Genomic DNA, 27,714 nt, shown 5'->3' on the forward strand with positions numbered 1-27,714 from the left:
TTTGGAATTCCACTTTTTTTCTTATTTTAGGTCTAATTTTGATGAAACCTATTTGATAAATTCTATCTAGCAAAGCCAACTTGAGCATGGCAATGAATTGCACTTTTACAGAACTTTCCTGAGTGAGGTACATTGTAGCGTCACGTTTTCATTGAGTGTGACTGGGCAAGGCAAAGAATCCCAAGTTGTACAGTCACGATATTCCAAATGAGACTGAGTGTCCAGTTTTGCCTGGATGACCATCAGCAGGACACCAATAGCCAGGGGTCCATTTCATGAAGTCATCACATAAAAGTCTTGACATAAATCTCAGAATGGCCCAAGTCACTCATATGCAGCCATGAGAGAAGTCAAATCCACTTTATAAAGTCTCTTTAATATAACTGTGTCTTATGAGCGAAAAGTCTCTCATAAAACTTTCATGAAATGGAACCCAGGTCAACAGTGTCTTACATCATACCACATAATATAATTATGTAATATAGGATGCTAATACAAGGGTTACACTGCTCTACAAACACCCTTTATCAAATACTAATGAATTACTGATGGTAAAGAAAATGACTAGAATGTTTATCGGTATTCATGGACAAGCCTTCTCCTTCATTTGTTTGCGGCTTAAGATTTCACTTGGAAAGAATAGCAGCTGAAAACCAGTAATTCACATGGCTGTTCATATTGAGCATAAATGTAGTTACACAGAATCAAGGAGAACTATATATGTCTTCAAAAGGCTAAATAACTATAGCATTGAATGAAAGACTATAGATTTCAGGAAGAAAACAGATGCTGCACAGGGCATTATACTACAACATTTACTGAGTAACATGAATGATTTTTGACATAAGGCCTACTCTTAGTAAATACTATTACCATGGGCAATAACATTATATATACAACCAATAAATGGAAGAACATTTTTGAATGCAGAATGGAAGAGATGAAAATGACAAGGCATGTTATGAGTTCTTTTTTTTTTTCTGCTTTCATGGTGCCTATATGAACAAATTGAGATCCTGTCCACCTTGGAATGCTACTGTACGTGCCAAGTTTGGTGAAAATCAATCATGGAGTTCTCAAGAAGAAGCTGAAAAAACATAAAAAGTTCATGGATGACCCATGATGCATGCTGGATACCATAAAATACATGACTGGAATAGCTCACTTTAAATAAGCCTTTGGCTCACTCGGATTAAAAAGGGTTGCAAGCAACAGACTGTGTCAGGCCATCCAAATTTAGCTGAAGAGATAACTCCCTTAATGCAATTACACAATATCTGATGTCTTATGTCAATAATTTGTGTTGCAAAATGAAGAAAAAGAAGTCGTCTGTTGAGAATGAGAAGGGCGTTAAGTTGTCTCGAACACTATGGGTTTTGTGGTCACTTAACGCCCTTATCATTCTCAACCGACGAAGTGACCATGAGATGATGCAATAACTTTTCTTCTGAGTTGGAATAATTCTGTTTCTCCTGTCATTAGATGACATGATGAAATAGCATTTGGCAATTTAACTGAATCTGCACTGGAAACAGGTAAAATGGAAGACAAGTGTCTGTAAGTGGAGAAAGCACAAAAACTTTGTTAAAATAGCCACCAAGCATGATTGTAATGGGTAAGAACTTGTGACAAATATCTGAGGAGGCATGACCTTGGAAGACTACCACAGATTCCTTGGCTCTGATAACTATCACAAAGGACTGTACAAGAAATTGTCTTTGCTCTTTGCAATGAAAGAAGAATGTGTCTCATACATTGTGCCAAGTGATAACTGATGTTCACCATGAGGTAGTCAAAGCTACGCCAAGTTTCCTATCCACTTTGTGGTGATTGGACTCCATGCCCTCATGGCTTCAACTGTTCATCCTTGTCTTCCCCTATAGCGCTTCACACGTCAATGCCCTCAAAGTACTGCAAAGTGTGGCTCCATGAACCTGCCTCTTTCTCATTTTGCTAGGAGCAATATGACTCTTCATTCCTATCTTGTCATCCCAATAGCCACTGCATCTGCTATCAAGTATTCTCAAGAACTGCCACAAAAAAAAAAAAAACTGTGCCGCGTCTCCCACCGACATCATCTCCATCTCGTCGCCCCTAGCAACAGCTAACCTCCCCAAAAACGTTTTCTTTCATGTGTTCCCATATTTCTTCATGGTAGCTTCCAGATCCTGGGTCTTCCTAGCCAGCATCTTGGTGACGAGTCTTTGGTGGGCCAGCGCCTCACTCCTGTCATTAAGCTGTCATGTCAGGAGAAGAATCAAGAGACGTTATGGGTGATAGTAGGTTGTAGAAGTAGACCAATGGAATATCATGGAAACAGAAGAACTCAAGGCTTAACAGACTGATTGATTATTCAGAATATCTTTTGACCTATCAATTCCTGTAGTATTCCCATTCATAAATTTAATGTTTGCAGAGCGAAACCAAAATGTTATGTCAGGCAAGTACTGAAAAAAGATTTATGGAAAAAAAGACCGAACATGGCTGTGATCTTTTCTTATTTATTAACATCATTGCTGTGCACACAAGAATTTTTTTTTTTTTTTTTTTTTTTGGGGGGGGGGCACTGTTTCTGATTAAATATGTGATTGCATTTGGTCAGCTAGCAGGGCAGAAACTTTCGTCAACAAATCAGAAAGATAGGCTGTTATTTCTCTCACCAAATCAGCCATGTTCCTGATCAAATCTGGCATGGGCTGTGAGACCTGGATGCCCACACTCCTCGTGGAGCCGTGGTGGTCTTCGTCCAGTTCATCGACCACCAGTGCCTGGATATCAATCGTCTCCTTCAAGAGGCGGCCAAGGGCTTCCGGTCCAGTGTGACCTTGGTATCAAGAAATGGGGAAAGGGAAGCAATTTAGAAATGCACACACTCACACAGCATGACTTCCTTTCTAAAAGTTTGATAATACTAAAACCAATGTACCAGTTGACAAATACTGTAAAAGCTGTTATTTTCATGTGCAGATATTTTTGCAAAAGAGGAGGTCATAACATATTTGCGAGATGTTGTTTTTGCGATTTGACATCTGGGCTATCAAAAGTGCACTAATGGCTGTAAAATTTTAATACAATCAATATTAGTTGGTAATATTTTCATGTGTTGTTTAATTCGCAGCTCAACAGCGATTTGCAAAATTCATGCAAAATTAAACCCTCTTGAAAATAACAACTTTTACAGTGTTCTGAATCTGCAGCCCCTCACCATTTTGAATTGAATAACAAAGAAGAGAAAAATCTCTTGCCCCTCAACCATACGTGGAGCAGTAAGATACCTTAATTAGTTCTATCCTTCCTTCTGTATCATACAATCACACATCCTCCTGGAGTAACTTACTGCTGGAAATGATATTTCTGTAGTTCACTGATCCTTCATGATTGACTTCAAGAATGTCTCATAAATTGTCATCAACACATTGACATTTCAAGCAGGATTCCTGGGCCAAGCAACGACAAAATCCTCTACCAAGTGTGATAAAATCCTCAACCCGTAAATACAATGACTCTGGCAACCTTCATGGGGTAGGGAGACCTTCAACTTTATTCCAAGCAGCGAAAAGATGCTGAGATTACCAAGCGCAAGATATAATACTGTAAAAGTTGATATTTTCTTGCGTAATTTTTCACGCTTGGCTGGGTAAGAAGAGTTTCGCATGTTTTAAATTCCTCGGAATCAAGACACCAAGTACAGGAACATTATGGCAAGCAAAAATATTTACATGCTTTTATTTTCGCGCTGGTTTCTGGTTGCGCGAAATGCACGAAAATTTCCACTTTTACAGTAAACTGAAGAGAGAAAACAAAAATAACATGATTGACATTTTGAATGACTCTGTCCATCAATACTTTTGAAAAGTTGGTATTCTTTGTGCCCATTTGAACAATTCCTTCTTTGGAAAGGCAGCAGAGCTCCTCTCACCATTCTTTGGTTCAGCTTTCTTTATCCAGGACAGTAGCGGCTTCCGCCTCTTCCCGTTCCTGTCTGCCTCCGTGTTGGTGGCCGACGAGTCTGCCAGCTGCTTGCCTATGGATGAATTCCTGTTGAGCTGCTCCTCGAAGGCTTTCCTGAATGCGTCGGCCACGAGGTATGCATCCTGCAGCTCCTCCGTCAACTTGAACTTCTGGAACAAGAAGAAAACATGAACAAGGTGGAGGGATGTGAATGGAGAGATTCCCTTCCTGCACAGCGTTAGCATGAACAAGTGATGGGCAGATAAACGTTTTTGTGGCAGAGTTTAATGCTGACATGCTCCAAAAGGAGTGGAATGAGGGCAGTGTTTGTGTGCATTGGATTCTACTGAATGGAGGTCATGATGTAAATTGCTTTCAGCAACACAACAGTGCCATATACAAATCAAAACATGAGCAAAATATTTGTGATCTGCAATCTAATAATTAAAAAAAAAACCAAAAAAAAACCACACAAATGAAACCAGAACCCAACTTAAACAAAACAAAACCACGGTACAGCTGTATGTGGTAAACAATACAAAGCATTACTTGTTGATCATAAATGAAATCAATATTGTTCATCAATAGGGCAACTGTTACACATGAATTAAAAAAAGTAAATGAAGCTCGGGGACTTCTGGAGGAATCCCATACCGAGATGTTGACCCAAACCAACAATAACATACCACTGGTAGAGCAAAAATGCTGGATCATCTTAGAGCCATCAAAAGGTACATTGTATCTCATTCCTGGTCCTGGGCATTAACCCATTGAGGACGAGTCCCAAGTATACTCGGGCACGGGTCTATGGGAAATGCGTGTTGTAGCAAAATCAGCCCATCCTCAACAGGTTAATGGGACATCTATACCGTTATAAACCTTTGTCTCCCCTTCCCCTCAGAATGATCCCTCTTGTGTTTGGCTAAAATCTGATTCTTGCTATAAGGAAGACATTTTAAAAGTGAAAATCTGGGAGTGACCCCAATTATGATTTCATATTCCCCCAAAAGATAGTATTGTTGAAATTTCATGTTCAGTCCAAAGATGATTTAGCATAGCAACTTTGGTCAGAGAAAATCTCGATCACAACAGCATCATCTTCAAAGTTTATAAACTTCAGTGTCCTTTCCTCCACTGGAATATTGGTAAAGAGCTCAGTCAGCACAGAGTACCAATTTTTCTTGTCCTTTTTTTTTTCAGATTGAAAAACTCCAATGGTTTACTTCTTTGTTTGTTTGTTTTTTTTTTGGGGTTTAACCCTATTCTAACTGGGGGGGGTCAAATTGACCCTCCCTCGACGTTTCGCGCCACAATTCCGCAACGCGCAAAGATTTTGCCGCATCATTTCACAACTTTTTTCATTGAAGTCTCCCGCAAATTTTGAGACCAAATTTGCGACGTCCGGGTACACCGTTCTGAAGTTACATAATGTTTTGCATATCGTCGATGGGGTGACAAGACCTCGTATCTCAAAAATGTCAAAAAAAATTTTTTTGGCTGAATGGTGAAATAATGGGTCAAGTGATGTCTTGGCCAAATCCCAACTGTCTTACTCCAAAAATGAAGCCACCATGTGATCTGCAATCTAATAATTAAAAAAAAACCAAAAAAAACCACACAAATGAAACCAGAACCCAACTTAAACAAAACAAAACCACGGTACAGCTGTATGTGGTAAACAATACAAAGCATTACTTGTTGATCATAAATGAAATCAATATTGTTCATCAATAGGGCAACTGTTACACATGAATTAAAAAAAGTAAATGAAGCTCGGGGACTTCTGGAGGAATCCCATACCGAGATGTTGACCCAAACCAACAATAACATACCACTGGTAGAGCAAAAATGCTGGATCATCTTAGAGCCATCAAAAGGTACATTGTATCTCATTCCTGGTCCTGGGCATTAACCCATTGAGGACGAGTCCCAAGTATACTCGGGCACGGGTCTATGGGAAATGCGTGTTGTAGCAAAATCAGCCCATCCTCAACAGGTTAATGGGACATCTATACCGTTATAAACCTTTGTCTCCCCTTCCCCTCAGAATGATCCCTCTTGTGTTTGGCTAAAATCTGATTCTTGCTATAAGGAAGACATTTTAAAAGTGAAAATCTGGGAGTGACCCCAATTATGATTTCATATTCCCCCAAAAGATAGTATTGTTGAAATTTCATGTTCAGTCCAAAGATGATTTAGCATAGCAACTTTGGTCAGAGAAAATCTCGATCACAACAGCATCATCTTCAAAGTTTATAAACTTCAGTGTCCTTTCCTCCACTGGAATATTGGTAAAGAGCTCAGTCAGCACAGAGTACCAATTTTTCTTGTCCTTTTTTTTTTTCAGATTGAAAAACTCCAATGGTTTACTTCTTTGTTTGTTTGTTTGTTTTTTTTGGGTTTAACCCTATTCTAACTGGGGGGGGGGGGGGTCAAATTGACCCTCCCTCGACGTTTCGCGCCACAATTCCGCAACGCGCAAAGATTTTGCCGCATCATTTCACAACTTTTTTCATTGAAGTCTCCCGCAAATTTTGAGACCAAATTTGCGACGTCCGGGTACACCGTTCTGAAGTTACATAATGTTTTGCATATCGTCGATGGGGTGACAAGACCTCATATCTCAAAAATGTCAAAAAAATTTTTTTTGGCTGAATGGTGAAATAATGGGTCAAGTGATGTCTTGGCCAAATCCCAACTGTCTTACTCCAAAAATGAAGCCACCATGACATGTCAAAGGAAAGGCTTTCCCATTCACTACAGTGCTTTGGCCGCCATGTTTTTTTGCTCTCCTGAACATTTGTCAATTTTGAGATACGAGGTCTTGTCACCCCAGCGACGATATGCATGTCAACCCAAAAACAGCTCAAATTCATGATATCGTGTGCAAATCCAATGCAAATTGTGTTTTTAGGTTAAATTGATATAAATTAGATTATTTCAACTTTTAACCATTGAAATTAATCAATTCTAGTGTAGATAAGCCTGAAAAAGTGCCTGCAACAAATTTTGGTAAAAAAACAATAGAAAACAAAAGGTCGAAAAAACAAGAAAATACATAAGAAATTTAAAAAACAATAAAAAACAAAAGAAATTGATTTTGATTGCGCATTTTTTTACATGAAAATTGTTTCGATATGTCTTGAGGAATTCTGACACAAAAATTTAGCAATCCTTCAGTCTTTTTGATGGAGTTATAGGTGAAAATATAATTTCATGCACAAATTTGCATAATTCATTTATTGAAAATAGAAAGGAAATATTTTTCTATTGTATGACCATGTAATCTTGTAGTTGACATCCAGCTCTATCTTTAGGCAAAATTTCGCGGCTATCGTGCGATCGGTGGCCGAGATCTGAAGGGGGGGTCAAATTGACCCCCCCAGTAAAAACTTGGTCTCAAATAGCCCATTTAGAATAGGGTTAAATGGAGATGACATGTGTTTCCTGCAGTAAGACAAGATCTGCTCAGAGGCAACTATCTCACCTCATCCTTGATGACGCTGCTCTCCTTTTTAAGGAGAGCTGCAGCCCTGGCACATTTACATGGCTCCAGATCATTTCCTCTGCACAGGCAGGCTCCAAGCATGGCAAGTTGCTGAATGAAAGCAGGCAAAAAAAAAAAAAAAATCTAAATGAATGACTGAGCAAATAAATAAAATGTTCATCAAAGAAACAAATTAGGGCTCTACCATCAAGAACATGATGCAGAAAACCTTGGGTAACCGTATTCTCAGGCTGGGGTTTACTGCACTCTGCAATAAAAAAAAGAAGAAATCCTGAGCTCAAATCCCATCTGGTGCATACTTGAACATCCATTGTTCTTGTACCATTTTCAACTAATATTGTAAGTTTGTTGATCAAGTAGACAACAGTTATATTCAAACTCATGAAGAAAGTCACTACCATACTTTCGGGAGATGTAATTCTGTTTTTAACTCTAAATCTGAAGTTTGGAAGCATGAAATAACATGAAAATACTTCTGATGTGGTTTTTCTTCTTTACTACTCACGAGTCGCAGAAAAAATATGCTTAAAAACAAACAACAGTACATCAAGTCAGTTTTAATAGTAACATTACATATTTATTGCTTGATCATGAATTTTGCCATGAAAATGAATAGAATGTACTCAATCTGTCATCATAGAGCCCCTCTTCTAAAAAATGACCATAGATTAGATCTTGTGTCACTCATCTCTCTTGGTTAGAAACATCCACTTTGGATGATTTTTCAAAGGAAGAATCTTTGCTTCTCAAAAGTCTGACCTCAACTTGTCCTGTCCAGCAATCCTGTCGGGTTCTGTGATGCAAGGTTACTGTTGATAAATCCAAGCCTTATCATCTACTATCTATCAATCTATCTATCCATCTATGTGTATATTTTCTTTCTTTTTAAGTGGAGCATAGTTCTCTTGCCTGCAGATCTGTCCATTTTGCTCTAAAATGTACTAGACAAATGCATAAGAAAAGTGTGAGATAACACTGTAATAATTCAATTTCAGTTGGGTTACAACGAAAAATACAAAATATCAGCCTAAAAGGTTCACTGGAAAAACTACAATCTCAGAGCTTACCTGATCGTGGTTGCTATGTGAAGTTTTGTATTCAAACATTATTACATACGATGACGCCCAGTAATCCGGCCATAGCAGTATCCATACCGTGAGAGTGTGAATTTGCATAGCTGCATACAATTCAATATGTCTGTTACGACACAATGCGATCATTAGGCTGCGTTCACATAGAAGTATACGGTATTCGCTATTCGCTATTCGGGCACCCAATACACCATCATCCGCACTGTCAACTCACCATCCCATGCAGTGAGGATTTCTTTCTCCTACATCCCAGCAAATCTTTAATATCAACAATTTCTAAACTGCATCAGAATGTCAGTCTACATGCTTATTTTTGCTAAAGGGCAAATCCAGACCAAAATTGTCATTATTTCATAAACGAGACACGGTATACGCTGCAAGAAAATCGAACAAGCTCGATTCCCACTATGCTATACTATTCGCAGCTATTTGGTACTTTCGAATAGTGCCCTCCTATGTGAACCGGTGTTAGGAAATCCTATCGTTCAATTCAAGCTATTCGCGTGCCCTCGAAAACGAGTACCGAATACCCGAATAGTATACTTCTATGTGAACGCAGCCTTACTAACAGCTAGTAGCACCCTACATACCCACTACTAAATGGGGAGGGTGCTTCATGGATAAAAAGTCAGGTACACAGACTTTTATTATTTCACACTTTTGATCTCAAAATACTCCCAAACAAGTCATTACCTCAACAATCGCCCCAGCTGAACAAGTTTCTTGGTAGAGCCTTCCAATATATTGCAAGCAAATTCTAAATGGTGAAAGATGCATTTTGAGCCCATCTGAGAACTACCATATATTTTAGTTTTAAAACTTACCTCTGCAGCAGCATTGTGGAGGTAGGCCTCATTCTTTGGTGAGAGGTGCCTGTCATATTGCAGTCTTTCACTAACATCCATCATGGCGATGAGTTCGCTCCTCTCACGGATCAGAGCTAAAAATTGTGAAATTTTAATAGAAACATGCTGAATGAAATTCAAAGGAAACATATTTTCTGAGTTTTGTATGTACAAAGAAAAAAACCAAAAAGTAAATACTAAAAAACAAAACAAAAAAACCCCGCCATAATACAAAAGACAACAGCAACATACATGTACTAGCAGGCAGCCCTGCCTTCATATCTTCCTCACAGCTTGGTGACATTCACAATGGGCATTGCACTGCATTAATTAGTCCTCTTGAAGAACCACTACCCTAAATTCCTGCTGACATTGTATGTAAAGATGTTGTCCACAGGACTAAAGAGTTAATCATCATATGGCAGCAACTCCAGTACATGGCACACTCTTTTCACTTATTTTCTTCACTTAAGACAATGAGCACACCTCAGTTTGGATGTAATCCCCTAACTCTTACAAAACAGCATAAATAAACATGATTGTTCTGCTGGGAAGTATCAAAAAAGAAAGAAAGAAAGATAGGAGCATGTCTGATCTGAGCGTGACCATTACCCATCTTCTCTGCATGGAGTCGTCTGACCTCATCTGACCTTGCGTGGAGTGTAGCGAGGAGTGTGGCATTCTCCATACTCAGTCTACCAGAAAAAAGACATGCCATCATAGGGGGTGAAGGTAAATTAAATTCAGTTCAAAGTAACATTTATTTCTTTTGCAGCAAAACGAGCTGCTGAAAACTGCTTATCAAATAGAGGTGAGCTAATTATGGTGTAAAATGGAGTCAAAAGGGGCCTTAGCCTTCAATCCAGCAGAATCTTTGTCAAAGGCAAAATGACTCAGAAGGAGGGAAAGCAACCACATAATATAAGGACTACACACAACAAGCGCAGACAGGCTAGGGCTAGGGACACAGAACAAAGAAAACAAAAGGGGTGGGTTAGAAGTCAAAGGGTTTAGGGTTGCCCCCTATGATCCTTGGGATCATCACTGGCCCACCTCTGCCTTTTGTCTGTTCATCCCTTGCTTTAATCCCCCTCCCTAACCTGTTGGGCTCCCTGCCTTTGACTTCTTACCCACCCCATTTGTTTTCTTTGTTCTGTGTTTCTAGCCCTCCCTTGACTGTTCTTGTTGTGTGTAGTCCTTTACGTGATCGCTTTCCCTTCTTCTGTGTCATTTTGCCCCTGACAAAGATTCTGCTAGGATCAAAAGCTAAGGCGGCCTCTTATGACTCCATTTACTTTTTTCAATACCAAATCATTACAGTGAAAATTCATTTGACAATTTATGTTATGTGTCGTTTGAAAGTTGTTTGAAGAATTTATGTACATTGAAGACGATGCAGCACGTAAAAGTAAAGGTGAATCTGTGTCAGTTAACCCGTAGAGGACGAGTCCCAAGTATACTCCGACAAGTGTCTATGTGAAATACGTGTTGTAGGAAAATCAGTCCTTCCTCAATGGGTTAAAGGTCCTATACTTGTGTCCTACCTCTTCCATTCCCACATTCTTAACATCAAGAGCTGATAAAAGTCATAATTTCTTTATGGTCCATATGAAGAAGTTTCAGTGCTTTTACCAACCCTGCGTAGCACAAGTGCATTTATATAATGAATACCATGATTACCAAAGCACACAACTACACATGATATACTAGTAGTCTCTTATGCTTTTGCCTGTGATATGATTTCATAATGTGGAGGTTCTACCATCATATCTTCATAAATTTCTTTTGAGAACTACTAGTAGGGGCATGTGAGGAGGTAACTAGTATAACATGCATGTGTCTGACTAATATAATCTGTTCCTTCACGCATGGTTGTGATGTAGAAAATTCAATTTCATGCCTTCATTCTCATCTCACACTGCAGGATGAATGTGCATGACATTAAACAGAAATATGCTTGAAAAGTAGAAATAAGAACAAATAATGCATCCGGCAACACTTCATGGCGGAGGTATAAAAAAGGCCACATGTTAGGTTTGGAATGCTTGAAGGAAGAAAAGAAAGGAAAGGCATAGGACAAGAGTAAGGCTGGGAAAGGGCACTGGAGGGTGATAGAGTATGGAGACATAAATATTATATCAACAAAATGAGAGAGAGAGGGGTTAAACTGTGAAGAATGATTGGAATCACTGAACTATAATTAGCCATGATAATGCATATCTACCTGTCAAATCTCTCTGACCATGTCTGCTCACTCGTCATGAACGTACTTGACTTGGCGTCAAGTTCAAACTGAAGTGCGTTCACCTCCTGCCAAAGGACACAATTAATTCAAACGTGTGTGACATTGAGAGTCATAGCAGACAGTGTGGAGAGAAACCATACAATCATGGTAAACTGAATGAATAAAACTCTGAATTGGCACATCTACACAAACACACGAATATTCACACACACCCACAAACAATTGCATCACATACCAGCACTATACACAGAGATCCATATCATGCTCAACCTTGCAGAAATATCAAAATTTACAAACTTTAAATACCTGCTGTCATTTTTCTTTGCTAGTGCAGCATAAAAAGGTTTCAATACAAATGTATTCAATCTACGATATCACATTCAATGTCCAACAAAGTACTGGTATGGTCTGGGGAATGGATCTTGTGAGCTTTATCTTACACGTGTCAACATGCAGTCAGTGCAATGCTATACATTGTTTGCTCGCTTGCTTCTTGTGTAATTTTTTAACCTGTTAGCCTTTTTTTTTTTCATATAAGCTTGTCACTGTTATTTACAAATAGATGCTGAGGTAAACCAAGTGACATTAGCTGTTAATACTTGGCTTGGCTTAACATCTTTGGAACATGCATTGGTCTAGTTTAGTTTCCTACCACCAGACAACACGCTACACATTATCATTGTGTACAACATTCTGTGCACACGATGCCTTAAATTTTGAAGTTAAATAAGCAATCAATTTTGGTAACTTCTCTTTAGATATCCCACTTGACGACTGAATGCTCTGATAATCTATCATTGAGCAAGAACCTACTGGAAACTGCAGTTTAACTGTACCGAATGACAATTCAGAACATGGAGTCCCACACATACATCTCTGTGTGCGACTCAAATTTTTACATTTACAATCATTGTGTACAACATTCTGTGCACACGATGCCTTAAATGTTGATGTTACATTTAAGCAATCAATTTTGGCAACTTCTCTTTGGATATCCCACTTGACGACTGAATGCTCTGATAATCTATCATTGAGCAAGAACCTACTGGAAACTGCAGTTTAACTGTACCGAATGACAATTCAGAACATGGAGTCCCACACATACATCTCTGTGTGCGACTCAAATTTTTACATTTACAATCATTGTGTACAACATTCTGTGCACACGATGCCTTAAATGTTGATGTTACATAAGCAATCAATTTTGGCAACTTCTCTTTGGATATCCCACTTGACGACTGAATGCTCTGATAATCTATCATTGAGCAAGAACCTACTGGAAACTGCAGTTTAACTGTACCGAATGACAATTCAGAACATGTAGTCCCATACATACATCTCTGTGTGTGACTCTAATTTTTACATTTATAACGGTGCAGGTGAATGCAAGTAGTATTCGGCACAGATCTCTATCAAAACTAAAATAATATTTGTGATCCCAAACACAATGAGAAATATATGACTGGATTTAAACATTTTGTCACTGATCTGGACTCATCACATTTCATATCACATAATTTTGTTTATTTTTCATGATATTGTTTATCTATTCACTCATGACTACTGATTTCTCAATAACCAGTACTGGGTCAAGCTACGAATGTAACCAGAAAAGCTTCACACATCCTTTCCATTAATCTTGTCAACTGGTGGTATTATAGATTAGACTGCAAAAACTCCTGTCCTTAGAGTGTATTTGTAAAGGTATGTGACCTTACTTTATAGTCACTGATTTTTCCGTACCTTTTGTAGAGTCTTGGCCTGATTTTTGGCGACATCAAAACTCTTCTGCTTCTCTGCATTCAGAGCAGCAACCTGTGAAGGACATAAATAGAAAATTAGAGACCTGTACTGAGGAAAAAGTAAGAATAGAAGTAAAAAAACAAACAAACAAACAAACAAGGATTTGATAAGACACTGTCATCTATTGCCCCTCTGTTATCTTTCTTTTTATATACATCATATACATGAGAGAGAGAGAGAAAGAGGGAGAGAGAGAGAGGAGTCAGATTATATGCTAAAAATTCAGTGTAATTCAGTTAGCACAAATGAAAGTAATAAGGTGTCATATACTGAGTACACACAGGATTACATAGTAGTTATTATCTAAGCACATACAGAGTTAGATTTGGCAAATCTTGACTTCCTGTATAAAGCTGTTCTTTTCACGAGGGTTTAATTTTTTGCCAATTTTGCGAATCACAGTCGGATCACAAATTTAACAAAATACGAAAATGTCTCCATGTGCTAGGGTAAGTGAATTTGCCAGGGATGATATTGAGGTTTGTTGAAAAAAATCAGAAATCAAACATATCAGGTGATTTTGATACATGGAAAAAGGAAAAACTGTTTATACTTGAGAAAAAGAAACCTGAAATCAGATTTAACTCTACAGAATATCATGCCTGATTTACATTAGCGTTGGCGTCAATTTGCGAAAAACGTCTCGTGAGAATGTCTATGACCTCCTCATTAAAAATGAATAAAATAAGCTAAAATATCTGTACGCGAAAATAACAGCATACAAGATATATACAGTACATTGTATGTAGTGTTGAGGAAGACATGTTGCATCTTATGGCACCACATATTCAAATGATGCATGACTTATTGTGGTTAAGTGAGATTTGTGGTCACTCTAAACTCTGTGAATAAACAAATTTCTGTCCCAGACTTCATCATCTCTAGCCTAATGTTTGAACAAGAAATCAACTCAACTCTGTGCACAAGAAATATCTTTGCAATAGATACACACATCACAAATATAACATACATTTTTGCAGCTACAGTATGCACATACCATTATGTAGCTTTTAGAACTATAACAAAGGATTTATGAGCACCTTAATTCATACTTTGAAAGTCTGAAAAAAAAAGAATGGGCTCAACCACATCCAAACTCAAGATTATGCCTTTGCATTGCTCAATGAGCATCCTTTTGGAACAAAGGTTGCAAGCTTGTTTTGCAGCTTTGTAACCTCATAAAGGAAGCAATCCTCACTGAATGAAAGATTTTGAAGCACAAGACAAGTACAACACAATTCACTATCAGCACAAAGTCACAGCTTTGACCAATGGAGATGTTTGTAAGAAATATCACGATATTATGAACATGGTGTAGGCCTACTACTACACATCTAGATAAAAGCTGTTAAAATGGTGTTAGAATGACACAAAATTGGCACAATGTGGTACATGCATGTTTACAGATCATTGTGACATGTTGTGTGTTAAATTACAATGACAGAAGCATGTTTGAAATAGACATAACAACAATGATTCCAACCTGCAACATACATTGCACATGATAGCAATGACTTCAGACAGCATGAATAATTGCTCAACTATGGCACCTTTTTCAGTTGGGGTGAAAGAAGATGATAAATTTCTCTCTAGTACGAATGAAGCACCTACACAACCTCAAGAGTGAAATAATGTAGCAGGGATGGTCTGGAATCTGGAAAACTGGATCAACTATAAAACAAAGAAACTAGAAACGTCGCTATAGCGACTGGTATGCCTCCGCCATGATGCATGATTCTCCTAATAGGTCTACTGTACACTGTATATAGTACATGTGGACAATGTGTGATTACATTTTCACAAAACTGGCAAAATATTAAAATGACATGTTTGTCACAAATGTGTTGAATGTTCACCTTCCTTGACCTAGGTTTAATTGGATGAATAGGAGAGCATGTATTTGGAGATTTAAGGACTTTAACTTGACTTTGACCCTTTCATAAGTTTGTGCATTGAGTAATTTTCAAGGTATGGGGAAAAAGTGCAATTTCTGTATTGAATAGTACATTGTTACCATTTTCATCTGGTCTTTGACCCTAAAATGCATAAGAGAATCACTGTCAGGCAGAACATGCATAAATAAGTTTCAAGATATCTTGAACCACTTCCGAGATATGGAGGAAGAAGTAAGTTCAGCATTTTCACTTGATGTTTGACCTTTTGACCTTTGACCTTTTTTGGCAAAAAATACAAAGCTTCCCAGAGAATCTCTATTTGGTTATACATGCATACACCAAGTTTAAAAAAAAAATAATGCTGGCATTGCATAGATATGAGGGAAATAGTAAAATTTTGAAGTGTTGCCCTTGACCTTTGACCCCATGAACCCAAATTCTCTAGATAATCACTGCCAGTCAGTCCATGCATACATACTATGTTCCATGAAGATACCTTGAACAAATTCCAAGATGTGGAGAAAAAAGTGAAATTCTAACATTTTTACTTGACTTTTTGACCTTTGACCCCATGACCCCAAACTTTCACCAGAGAATCTCAATTGGGTAATACATGTCTACACTATAGAAGGGTACCTAAAGGGGTGTCACCGTGCACCCCCCCCCCTCCAGGACTCCTCGAAACTTACATTTTCAGGATCCTCATGACATACCAAAACATAATCAAGATGTTAACAGGAACGAAAAGTGGCTGTTCGAGGTGAAATTTAATGTATTCTATTGTTTTCATAATTTCTTATGTATTTCTTTGTTTTTCAACTTTTGTTTTGTCTTTGTTTTTCTATTGGAAATTGTCACTGACCACTTTTCTAGCATAATTAGCACAAAACTAATCAATGAAAGTGATTAATTGTAAAAATAATCAGGTTTTCATGACTTTCATGACAGAGCACCTGTTTTCCATAGGAAATGTACACAAAATCACAAAATTGTGCACGTTTTGGGGGGACATTCCGTTACAATAATGGGCATGACTTCGCAAAAGTATGCGCGGATGTTGCAAATTTGGTGTCAAAAGTTGTGCGAGACTTGAGCAAACAAAGTCAAGAAGCCTCGCGACAGATTTATAGCACGAAACTTTGGGGGGGGGGGGCAGATTCCCCCCCGTCCTTAAAGGGGATGGCTAGTAACCGATCAGTGGGAATCAGTGGGAATGCTGAGGAATGATTGTTCCAATCCTTGTGGGATTAATTTAAGAGTACATTATATATCTACTGTTGTGTGAAAATTATTTGCTTCAGAACGGTCTCATATTCAAGTAATGTGCAGATTAATGCCCCGTCACTGACCAGGGACGCTTACCTGGAAACATTAAACTGCACATTACTTGAATATGAGACCATTCTGAAGCAAATAATTTTCACACAACAATAGATATATAATGTACTCTTAAATGAATCCCACAAGGATTGGAACAATCATCCCTCAGCATTCCCACTGATTCCCACTGATCAGTTACTAGCCATCCCCTTTAAAGGGTTAATGTTGCATGAAAAAAAAATCAATTTTCACATATTCTCATTTTTAAGGAGGTGGTATGCTTTACTAAGTATTTATCCATATCTTTCTTTTTGATAAACTGAAAGTCACTTAACTTCGTGGGCGCGTTCGACATAAATTTATTTCTTCTGTTTCCACGACAACATGGTGTGCTATATATATATATGTATGCATGTACAGGCCTCGAATTACCCGGGAGGCAAAAGGCAATTTGCCGCAATGCCCCATCTACTTGCCGCAATGCCTCTCTCAAAGAATTACCATGCTTACTGCAACTTTTCCTTGCTGCCCTTAAAAAATTTTGAGAGAGAGTGCCCCTAAAACCAAAAATTGCCTGTCCCTAAAACTGGCGAAATTCGAGGCCTGCATGTAATATATATGCTTACATGTAGGGCCTACACTGTACATGTCTGCTGATAAAACACAGCCTGAGGCTATCTTGACTACATAGGCAATGAGTTATTTCACTTGTGCAGTAGGAGTTCCCTTAACTACAATTTGTGAACATCATAGAGATCATGCTGAGCAATAAAAAGATGAAATATCACATAAACAAAGGCAGAGTGCTTTGTGTGAGTTGTACTGGGATACTCTGTACACACTTATAAATGTTGTGACGTTTCACGCTATAATTCTGTAACGCGAGAAGGCCTCGTCGCGAGGCTTCTTGACTTTGTTTTGTTCAAGTCTCACGCAACTTTCGAGACCAAATTTGCAACTTCCCCGCATACATTTGCGAAGTCACGCCCATTTTTGTAACGGAATGTCATCCCAAAACGGGCACATTTTGTGTTTTTGTGTACATTTCCTATGGAAAACAGGTGCTCTGTCATGAAAGTCATGAAAACCTGATTATTTTTACAATTAATCACTTTCATTGATTAGTTTTGTGCTTATTATGCTAGAAAAGTGGTCAGTGACATTTTCCAATAGAAAAACAAAGAAATACATAAGAAATTATGAAAACAATAGAATACATTAAATTTCACCTAACAGCCACTTTTCGTTCCTGTTAACATCTTGATTATGTTTTGGTATGTGCACGGTGACCCCCCCCCCCCCCCCCCCCCCCCCCCTTAGGTACCCTACTACTAAGTTTCAAGAAATTATCTACAGGCATTGCACAGATATGGGGGAAATAGTGAAAATTTAAGCATTTGACCTTGACCTTTTGACCTTTGACCTTGAGCATGTGCACCCAAAGGTTGATAGGCACAACTTCACCCCCTTATACACATACATGCCAAGTTTCATTAAGATACCTTGAAAGGTTTTTTTGTTATGCTGTCCACAAAATTCATTACGGACGGACGGACGGATGGACGGACGGAAGGACGAACGGACAGATGGAGGGACGGACAACCCGAAAACATAACGCCTCCGGCACCACTTCGTGGCGGAGGCATACAAACAGCCACAGTGGCAGAATTCCTCCAAAAGTTTTTGATCAGGATTTTTCCTCCAGCAGGCATAGTACTTTCAAAGTGTAGACCTACTTTAACAGGTTCTCATCAGTTTTTGAAAGAGGATATCAGAATGCATAGATTCATAGGGCCGCATTGTGCAGTGAATGTTATATGAACTGATGAAGTGACAGAACGATTTACAGTAGGGTACACATCAATCTTCCTCCTTCAAAAGCACAGAAAATGAGCAAAACTACTGGGATGAGTGGGAGAATCCTGTCTGGTTTATTGCACATCATAACCATTTAATCCTGGAGTAATTTTTGCATAATTCTGACACTGAGAGAAAACACAAAATGAACCATGTGAATTCTCCCTTATTACCTCCACAAAGGAAGGAGGCTATGTTTTCATCCCTGTTTGTTTGTTTGTTTGTTTGTTTGTTTGTTTGTTTGTTTGTTTGTCTGTCTGTCTGTCTGTCTGTGTACAAAGTAACTCAAAAAGAAGAGAACGGATTTGAATGAAATTTGCAGGAAAAGTTGATAATGATACAAGGAACAGATGAATAAATTTTGGTACTGATTCAGGAAATTTTATGGATTTTTGAAGGATTTTTTTATCTTCTGGCAGATATGGTCAATGAACTTGGGAGTTCAAGCTGAACGAATTTGAAGTTTGCATGTACACGCGCATTAAAGCGCGGTCTCTGAGTGGGGGAGGCGCCACGCAACTGGAAGCTGATGACATAAACAATTAAGGCTTCTGGGAAATGGGCTGATTTTTAGCATGTATGGGTGAGTGCAAGTTATTATTTTTTATGGAAGAACAAGATCAAGTGGTGGAAATTAGGTGCTTGGCAGAGGTCTGCGCTCTCAGAGTGCTTTTGTACTTGCATATAAAATACCAGAAAATCAGCAGCAAGGGAAGCTGTACTCCTAAAATATATGTGCCAGAGATATACCTATGTCAAACAATACTACAATCAGGCCTTGCTTTGTGGGTATATCAAACCAAACAAAGCAGGTAAAGTATATTCACGCCCACATACCGGCCAGCTGTTGACACTGTCAATATATGGAATCAATAATAGGAAAAACAAACACTCTTACAGGTCTATGCAAAAGCCGTGATCTACAAAAGAATATAAAGTAGAGATCAAACGACTAAGCTATTAAATGGGAATCAAGGAAGGCAAATGTGTGTAAAACCAGTAACAACTGTCAGTCGAGCTTCTTGCAAACATGAATTTTGATGGAAAAGCAAGCCAAGGTGCATACATGAAGTGGTATGAGGATGAAAATGTTTAATTTGATGCTAGCATACATTCCACAATGGGTCAGCAGTGTTCATACTTACATGGGAAAACTGAATTTGCATGCATGTAAAATGAATGAATAGAAAGGGAGTAAATTGTTAAAAACCTGAATACAGAACACATCATCATCCCACTACAAATATTATTACTTGTCAATGATACATAAAAAGGAAGTGGGACACTTTTTTTTTGTTACAAGGATGATATAGCCTAGTTCAGCAGAATCTCCATCAAAAAGATAAAAAAGAACAGCCAATGTACAGGTCAATCTTTCTACAAGAGGATTTGGGGTCAATTTTTTAATGTTTTGAACGTGTCCAAAATCTTCGACATGTCTCTGCAAATCCCTATGAATAGCTTATGAATACAAAGAAATTCAAACTTGTCACAAACTATTCTAGTAGTAGCAAGGGATGTGAATGCATCTCCAAATTTTCTAATTCATTGGGCATTCATTTGGCATTCTCTCTGACGTGATAAGGCCTTTACCTACACAGCAAGTTTTCAGGTTGCCAGGAGCACCCTTCACTACACTATGTGAAGGTATGCATGTATTTTAAAGGTAAGGCATGATGAGTGATCATCTTGTTATGCAACTCTGATGTTTGTAACAGCCCCTGCAACAAGTCTTTAATAGTTTTATAGTAGTACAAGAGAAAATACAGATATTTTAGGTAAAGTCAGGATAATACTTGGTTTATCCTTTTACATAATTTGCTTTAAAAAAACAACAACACTCTGACATATCTGCACAGTCGTCCATGCCTGTCTTTGAATGCATAATTTTATACTTTATTTATAATGTATCATGCACTTTAATACAATGTGTATTTTGTTCTTGTTCTATTCATTTTCTCTTCAATTTTTGTATCATGAAAAAGTTGAAATGAACCAAGTGAAATGAAAAAAAAAAAATTGACAATGCATCAAATCAAAAAGATGGCTCTGCTGCAGTGTGCAGCACATGGCATATTTAGTTTTCATTGTGCTTTGTATCTAACCTTGTCACAATTCAGACAGCCCGATTACAATAGCTGAGTTATATATAGATTTCTGGCCACACATTGATAATAGGATTGCACCTGTTAACCTGAACATTTGTCGCATTCCTTTTTGTAGCTTCTAGGAACTTTTTTAAGTCTACAGATTTTGTCTTTGTTTGCTTTATACTTGTTTGTTTGTTTTTCATGAAACAGCAATATTAGATAAAGGGGTGATGTTGTTGCCTCACAAGTCTTGCACAGGCTTGCAAACTACATTTCCTTCTAAAGCAACTTCAAAAATATATGCATCCTTCCCCTCATTATTATATATCACAGTGCTCAATGCATTCGAACATAGCAATTCCGCAATAGCACCTGAATAATGCCAGCTGTGGACTACTGACCTGACTTTGCAGAATACGGATGGCGCGGTACTTGCTGTCGAGCTGTGACCTACATGCATCCAGCTCGCTCTGCAGAACTGCCACTTCCTACACCAGCAAAAAGAAAAAAAAGAAGCAAATGTAGAGTTGGCAAATTAGGGGCAATGCTTGAAGAAGGGGCTCACCCCCACGAAGCACACAACAGGCCTTGTAAAATAGATTAACTGGGTAAAAAATATATATATAAAATACACAAACACACACATTAAAATACAAAACAAAAACAGATTCTGTTCACAGTAGGGCAAAGTCATAATTTACAAGTTGATTTAAAATGTATTGATATATAATGGTAAACTTAAAAAGCAATTACTTCTATCATGACACTGATTTTCCATCAAAGTTGATGACTTATCCATGGCCTCTACCTACTATCCCTATCTTCTTCTTTTTTTCAGAGTACAAGAAAACTTAGCAAGCACAAACAATAAATCAGCTTTGAAAATATGAATATTACATAAAGGTATCACTTAATAATGTCTTAAGTGATGTCTTCTTTTCAGTTTAAGCCTCAAAAAATAAATGAACAATTCAATGAAGTGTGTAACTATTTAAAACCTCAATTCTGTAGTAATCTGCAACCATCTTTTTGTACACCGTCCTGATACACTGCTTCATTTAAATTCACGATATTCATAAATTCAGAATTTTATACATAAACACTAGATAGACTGTATAATGGCTGACAATCTTTGCAGATGAAAGAAAAATGCATATCCAGAAGGTGCATAATCACATTTTGGCTTTAAAATTTGAAAGTCTAATGCACTCGTGTTCCAATGAACACAGTTATAACAAAATTCTGATTACAATGAAGTAAAAATTAGGGCCGCAACGTTATCCACTCAATGTGATTTTATTGTTTATTTGTTCGGTTATAACGATACAATTTTTGTATTTAGATATCAACAAAAGAAAACTGCCGGTCCCTACGACTTTTTTATAATGTATTCTAAATACTGTATAGAGTTAAAACATTAGTCATTTAAAACCCAATACACTTTCATATCGTACTTTGGATGGAAGAAAAAATGTTATCATGGTAGAAAATACAAAAAAATCCCAACAAATCAACTGGTTGACAGCTACGCTTAACATCGTGCTCAGGTGACAAAGGGAGACACACTATATGGGGAGGAATGGATGAAATGAAGTACCAGAGAAAGAAGTGAGATAGGGCAGTGTTCTCACACAAATGCCAGATGTTGTGAGAGTTTCAATTGCACGCAAACCAGAACACGAACAAACTGAGTGGCACGTAGATATTGATTGACTCAAAACCATCTGGAAAGCAGTACGTAACTTAGAATGCTGCATTATCAAGAGCACTCACACAGACATATAGTATTAAAGACAAAGGGACTAGAAAACACACACATACACAGATACAGAAAGATACACACACATACACAGACTCAGACGTATGTCCAACGTAGGGACACAAACATAAACGTAAACACGTAGACACACACTCATACATGCAGATGCACATACAGCCTCACATACAAGCCCACATACACCAGATTGATTGGAGTGGTTCTGAGAGCCTCACGACCCGGCTTGTACACACTCCAGATTTCTTGCAGCCCATCTATCACTCCTCTTTGTGACATGACATAATAATCAGAATGGTTCCAGAGTTTGTCCAGCAATTCCTTACTTCTGTTGTCGTTTGCAAGCGGTTGACGATGGACTCCTGAACGGCAAAGTATGAAGCTGGTATGGCTGAACCTACATTTCACCAGTCAAAGGGAAAAACATAAAAAATTAAGAGAAATACATGATGCCAGTCAGCAGGAAATTTTTCTTGACCAAAAGATAATGTATCACATATCATGACAAAATAATGACCTCAAAACAGTTTGACTGAAGACTAGTCTAGGCTCAATAAATCAACCTGAATTATTCACATAACCCTATGCTGGCATACACTGTATGGAACACTACTACTGAGAGGTTGATAATATTGTTGGTTCCCCCCTACCATTCTAAAATGATAACATGAACAGTTTTAACCCGTTCCTTCTTCCTTCCGCAATTCTTTGAGTGCCTTAAATGCCCCAAAACGAGATTCTTTCTGCCTGTCAATGGAGAACGGACAGGGTGGTAATCCACCTGTGTGAAAGCAGTCAAGCAATGCATTATATCCCTTTTCCATGGTCAACTACATGTGCCATTGAACAATAAAAATATTGATCGAGTGCGAGGTATGAATAGAGCGTGCGCTGATGGGCTCATAGACTCTTTTGTTCTACACAAAACCAGGCACTTGAATGGGATGAATGGGGTCAGCGAACACAGAACTACTCGAGCTCAGCTTTCATCGCTATGTATTATGTTCATATGAGTTTTATATCAAAGCAGGCGCAAACTAAATCAGAAAAAAAAGTAATAATGCTGTGATATACACATTTTTCCAACAGAAAGAGGACATACATTGTATTGGGATAGAATGAAATCTTATCTTTGTATCAAACCCATTTTTCTGGGCATTACAACACAAAGAGACATGAATTTAGGCCACGAAAGTACGCACTCATGTGTTCATCTTGGGAACCTGGTATACCAGGTTCCCGTAAGGAACGGTTACAGCCAGGCAACAAAGTGTACCTGCATGCATGTCATACTGTAAAAATGAACATTTTTGCTCATTTTGTATGACATGAAACTAGCATGAAAATAAAAGTGTGTGGTTGTCTCTGCTTTTATAATTTGTGATATGAAATTTCATCTGTTTGATTTGTGATACCAAATACAAAAACGTTAAATTCATTTCACCCGGCTGAGTGTTGCATATTATTAATGCAAGAAATTCCACTTCTCTCGTCTGTTGCGTATAACCAAGAAAAATTCAGACAGCGATAGACAGCCATAATGCTTGTCTAGACTTTGTTCTATGCTATGAAAACTGAATCCTATGAAAAGGGCACACATAGTACACAGAAGCTTCATCCATATTGTTTACTCAAGAGTTGTGTTGCACCCCCTTGTGTAGCAGCATGCCTAGCAGAGCACACTACATGCATAACACACAATGTCCAATTGGTTAGATTTTAGCCAAATATTTACACAATTACATTTACTGTGATCTTACTTGTGTATTTACACAAACGCACACACACACAAAAATAAATAAATAAATTATGCATTTATAAATCAATCAAATATATAGTACTTGGTTTATATGCACATTTAAGAACTAATAATATCCTTTAGTTCAAGAAACAAGATAACATGCTTGCACACAAGATAAGAACAAATATCAATGCCTTGAGGTTGACACAACATTTGCTCCTGTCACAATCGCCCTGGCCTCATTTTCTCCATGGACTTAGGGTTATGGTTGTGATAGGGTTATAGGCTTAGTTTGATGTGAGGATAAGGATTAGGGTTAGGGTTATGCTGGTGAGTAGAATTTATGATCTAGTCTTAGTGTGCAGAAAGGACAGTCGAGCAATTGTCGCAGGAGCAAATGTCATAGAATTTGCCTCAGGACCACTTCATCTATCTGCCTACAGTCAGAAAAATCCTGTGGCATGGCAGTTTTTAGCCATAGTACTCATCCAAACTTTGTACTGTTTGTTTTATGATGTATATTGCAGTACCTTTGACTTCAGGGGTATTGCTGAGCTGTTCCTTCTTTTGTAAAAAGTCTTTCATGTGTCTGTCAAACAGAGCTCTCTGCTGCCTCAGCGACGTCCCTAGTGGTACCCCAGCGAATGCTGGAATGTCCTCCTCTCTCTCACTCCTGCCCACGCTGTCATCTTTGTGCAGAACAGAGCCGAGGCTGCTACTCCTTGTGAGTCTCCGTGTAGAGCCGCTCACTTTCCTGCGCTCCTCCTTTGCCGGCCTTCGCTGGCTCTGCAGCAGAGCAGCGCACCCGACTGTTTTCCCTGCTTTACGTGAATCCCCAGCCTGACTGAGGAGGCTCAGATTCTGGGCAGAGACTCCATTGCTGGTTTGTTCTAGGTGGCCTGCACACCGGGTAGGTAAGATGGCACCTGGTTTAAGGCCCTGTCCAAAGCCAAGATCCCCCTCCTCTTCCATATTCATTGCACCATGTGGTATGTGTTACAGAAAACGAAGCTTTTAAAGACTTAAATACAACGCTCACCAGAAAATTGGTTCCCTCCTTTCATAATATGAGGATTTAATATGCGGCAAAAAGTCAGTCGGGCTGCCCAATGACATTGTACCGGTATGCTATTTGACTGGATAAATCGCGACTGCATGTCCCTTCTCTGCAATCATCTCCCTCGGACAATCTGCCTGACCTCTACGTTTCATGCTCTCTGTTCCTCCACAAGCATGAGTCTGCTGTTTGGATTCACTACGAAGTCTTCTGGCTGTAGTATAAAAGGTTTGGTAAATAAGAATGATAACTCCAGTTAATGACATTATAGAAATAGGAAAGACTTTGCTGCTACATGCGGTCAGTCATCATTCAGGACTAAGACATCAAACATCATTTATCTTTTTTTCTTTCTTTCTTTCTTTCTTTTTTCTTTTTTTTTTTTTTTTTTTTTGGGGGGGGGACTTTGATATTACACTTTTAATACATTATTAAACTCTCAAGCATTCCAGCACTTTGAGTTGAGTATTCTGTTCCACTGAAAGAGAAATGATGACAAAACAGGCCATCAGATCACATTACCGAACCAAGAAAAATTAACTTTGAACTTTACATGCACAACTGCATGCAGGAGAATGGATAATTACAAAGTGTAAATAAAAACATTACGTCAATCAAGAATATCATAATCCCATAATGACATGCGACACTTCTTAAAACTGAAAATTTTTGTTCCTCCAATTATTCTATGACTGTAAACTGCATAAAATTCCTGATTCTTCAGCCATCAGTCTTATCACCTTTAATAATTTCAGATTTTCTTGGCTCCATGTCTGCAGCAGCCTTGTAATGTGGTGATGGGTCACACTCACATATTATAATCCTGGGGCACTTCTTGTACACAGTCACAGTTATACTGAACGATTCGCATTCATGCTGGTCGCGGTTTAAGAGACAGTGTATTTTATAATACAGGGCGTGCATGTCACACTCACAGGCATACCAACTGTATCTGGGCAATTCCGCGGTTAGTAACGTTACATTTGGACAAATTTAGATATTTGTTTTTACTACAAAATTACCATTTATTCATTTCAAGTTAAAATCAAGTCAAAAACATATTCATCCTTCCTAGTTTATGATACTGAAAAGAATGAATACAATCCAAGAAATATTAGAATTGCTATGGCAACTTAAAGGGCTGGTTAGTAACGTTACGAAAAAAGGACATGACAAAAAAATCAATGTCTTGTCACAAAAAGTGTGCAAAAATTCAAGTTACTTCAAACAAAGTGTTGCATTAATGTCAATTATTGCATCATGAAAAATGTTCATACAAATTTTTTTAGCAGTTCGACCGATAATTTTTTAGCTAGACCCCCAAAAGCATGGTTAGTAACGTTACGGTTAGTAACGTTACATTTGTCCAGAGTAATTCCGCAGGTCATTTCACCCTTTTGTAGTTGACAAAATGTCACATGACTTCTGGAGTATTTAAATGTATTCATCTTTTACCCTTTAGCAAAACTTTGAGGAAAAAATTTCAAAGGAACGTCCCCACTGTAATTTGCATTTAAGTGAATTTCAGCATCCCCAGTCCCACATCAGTTCGGGAAACCCACTCACAAGGGGGGCCCCTCCTTATAAGTAACCCGTCCCCCTTATAAGTAACCCCGTCCCCCTTATAAGTAACCCCCAAAGCACCCCTTATAAGGAGTCTCCACGCTTTTTTGCAATGCAACGCGAAAATGAAAGGACTGCGGCAATTCGCTTGATTATGTCCATAAAGCTTCACAAGTTTCCTAGGTACTCACGAAATTTGAGCAAAATCGGTTTGAGGCATCATATCTAAAATCATGGATTTAAATGCGATGTCAAACGACCCATGCGAATGCTGAAATGCGAGCAATTACTGGCGTGAGTGTCGCCAGGCGCGGCGGCGCGGCAATGCTTGAGTGCAGACGTGGCGACTGAGTACGAAAGTCTCCGTACTCAGTCGCCACGTCTGCACTCAAGCATTGCCGCCCCGCCGCGCCTGGCGACACTCACGCCAGTAATCGCTTGCATTTCAGCATTCGCATAGGTCGTTTGACATCGCATTTAAATCCATGATTTTAGATATGATGCCTCAAACCGATTTTGCTCAAATTTCGTGAGTAACTAGGAAACTTGTGAAGCTTTATGGACATAATCAAGCGAATTGCCGCAGTCCTTTCATTTTCGCGTTGCATTGCAAAAAAGCGTGGAGACTCCTTATAAGGGGTGCCCCGGGGGTTACTTATAAGGGGGACGGGGTTACGTATAAGGGGGACGGGTTACTTATAAGGAGGGGCCCCCCTTGTGAGTGGGTTTCCCGAACTGACATGTACATTTTAGATGATGGTTTTAGATCTCGCAAAATCAATAAATATGAAAAATAAAATCTACTGAATTTGAAAGACCTTAATGATTGATGAACATCCATGGCATTAGTTGATACCTAGATTAAGGAGTAAGATAAAGAGGCACATTTCTTTTATCCATGTCATGTCCACCTAACTGCGGAATTGCCCATCTATAAAACAGACCAGCATACAATTACATAAGTAAAGAATATT

The 27,714-nt window shown here is 38.4% G+C and overlaps 1 protein-coding gene across 1 annotated transcript; it reads right to left on the bottom strand.

The window, feature by feature from the left end:
- LOC139712242 (coiled-coil domain-containing protein 125-like) lies at positions 1-25,190 on the bottom strand. Its single transcript, XM_071624079.1, has 11 exons — positions 24,651-25,190; positions 22,706-22,776; positions 21,007-21,093; positions 13,384-13,455; positions 11,620-11,705; positions 10,008-10,090; positions 9,375-9,490; positions 7,439-7,549; positions 3,920-4,121; positions 2,661-2,824; positions 1-2,237 (listed from the first exon to the last, which is right to left on the bottom strand). Exons 1-11 carry the CDS (start codon positions 25,096-25,098, stop codon positions 2,130-2,132), a joined length of 1,548 nt encoding a protein of 515 aa, XP_071480180.1. The 5' UTR covers positions 25,099-25,190; the 3' UTR covers positions 1-2,129.
- Between the last annotated feature and the right edge of the window lie 2,524 nt (positions 25,191-27,714).

This window comes from Diadema antillarum, unplaced genomic scaffold (assembly GCF_040938485.1).
Source record: "Diadema antillarum isolate AM-2024a unplaced genomic scaffold, OU_Dant_1.0 seq00001775_RagTag, whole genome shotgun sequence".
Taxonomy (NCBI): Eukaryota; Metazoa; Echinodermata; class Echinoidea; order Diadematoida; family Diadematidae; genus Diadema; species Diadema antillarum.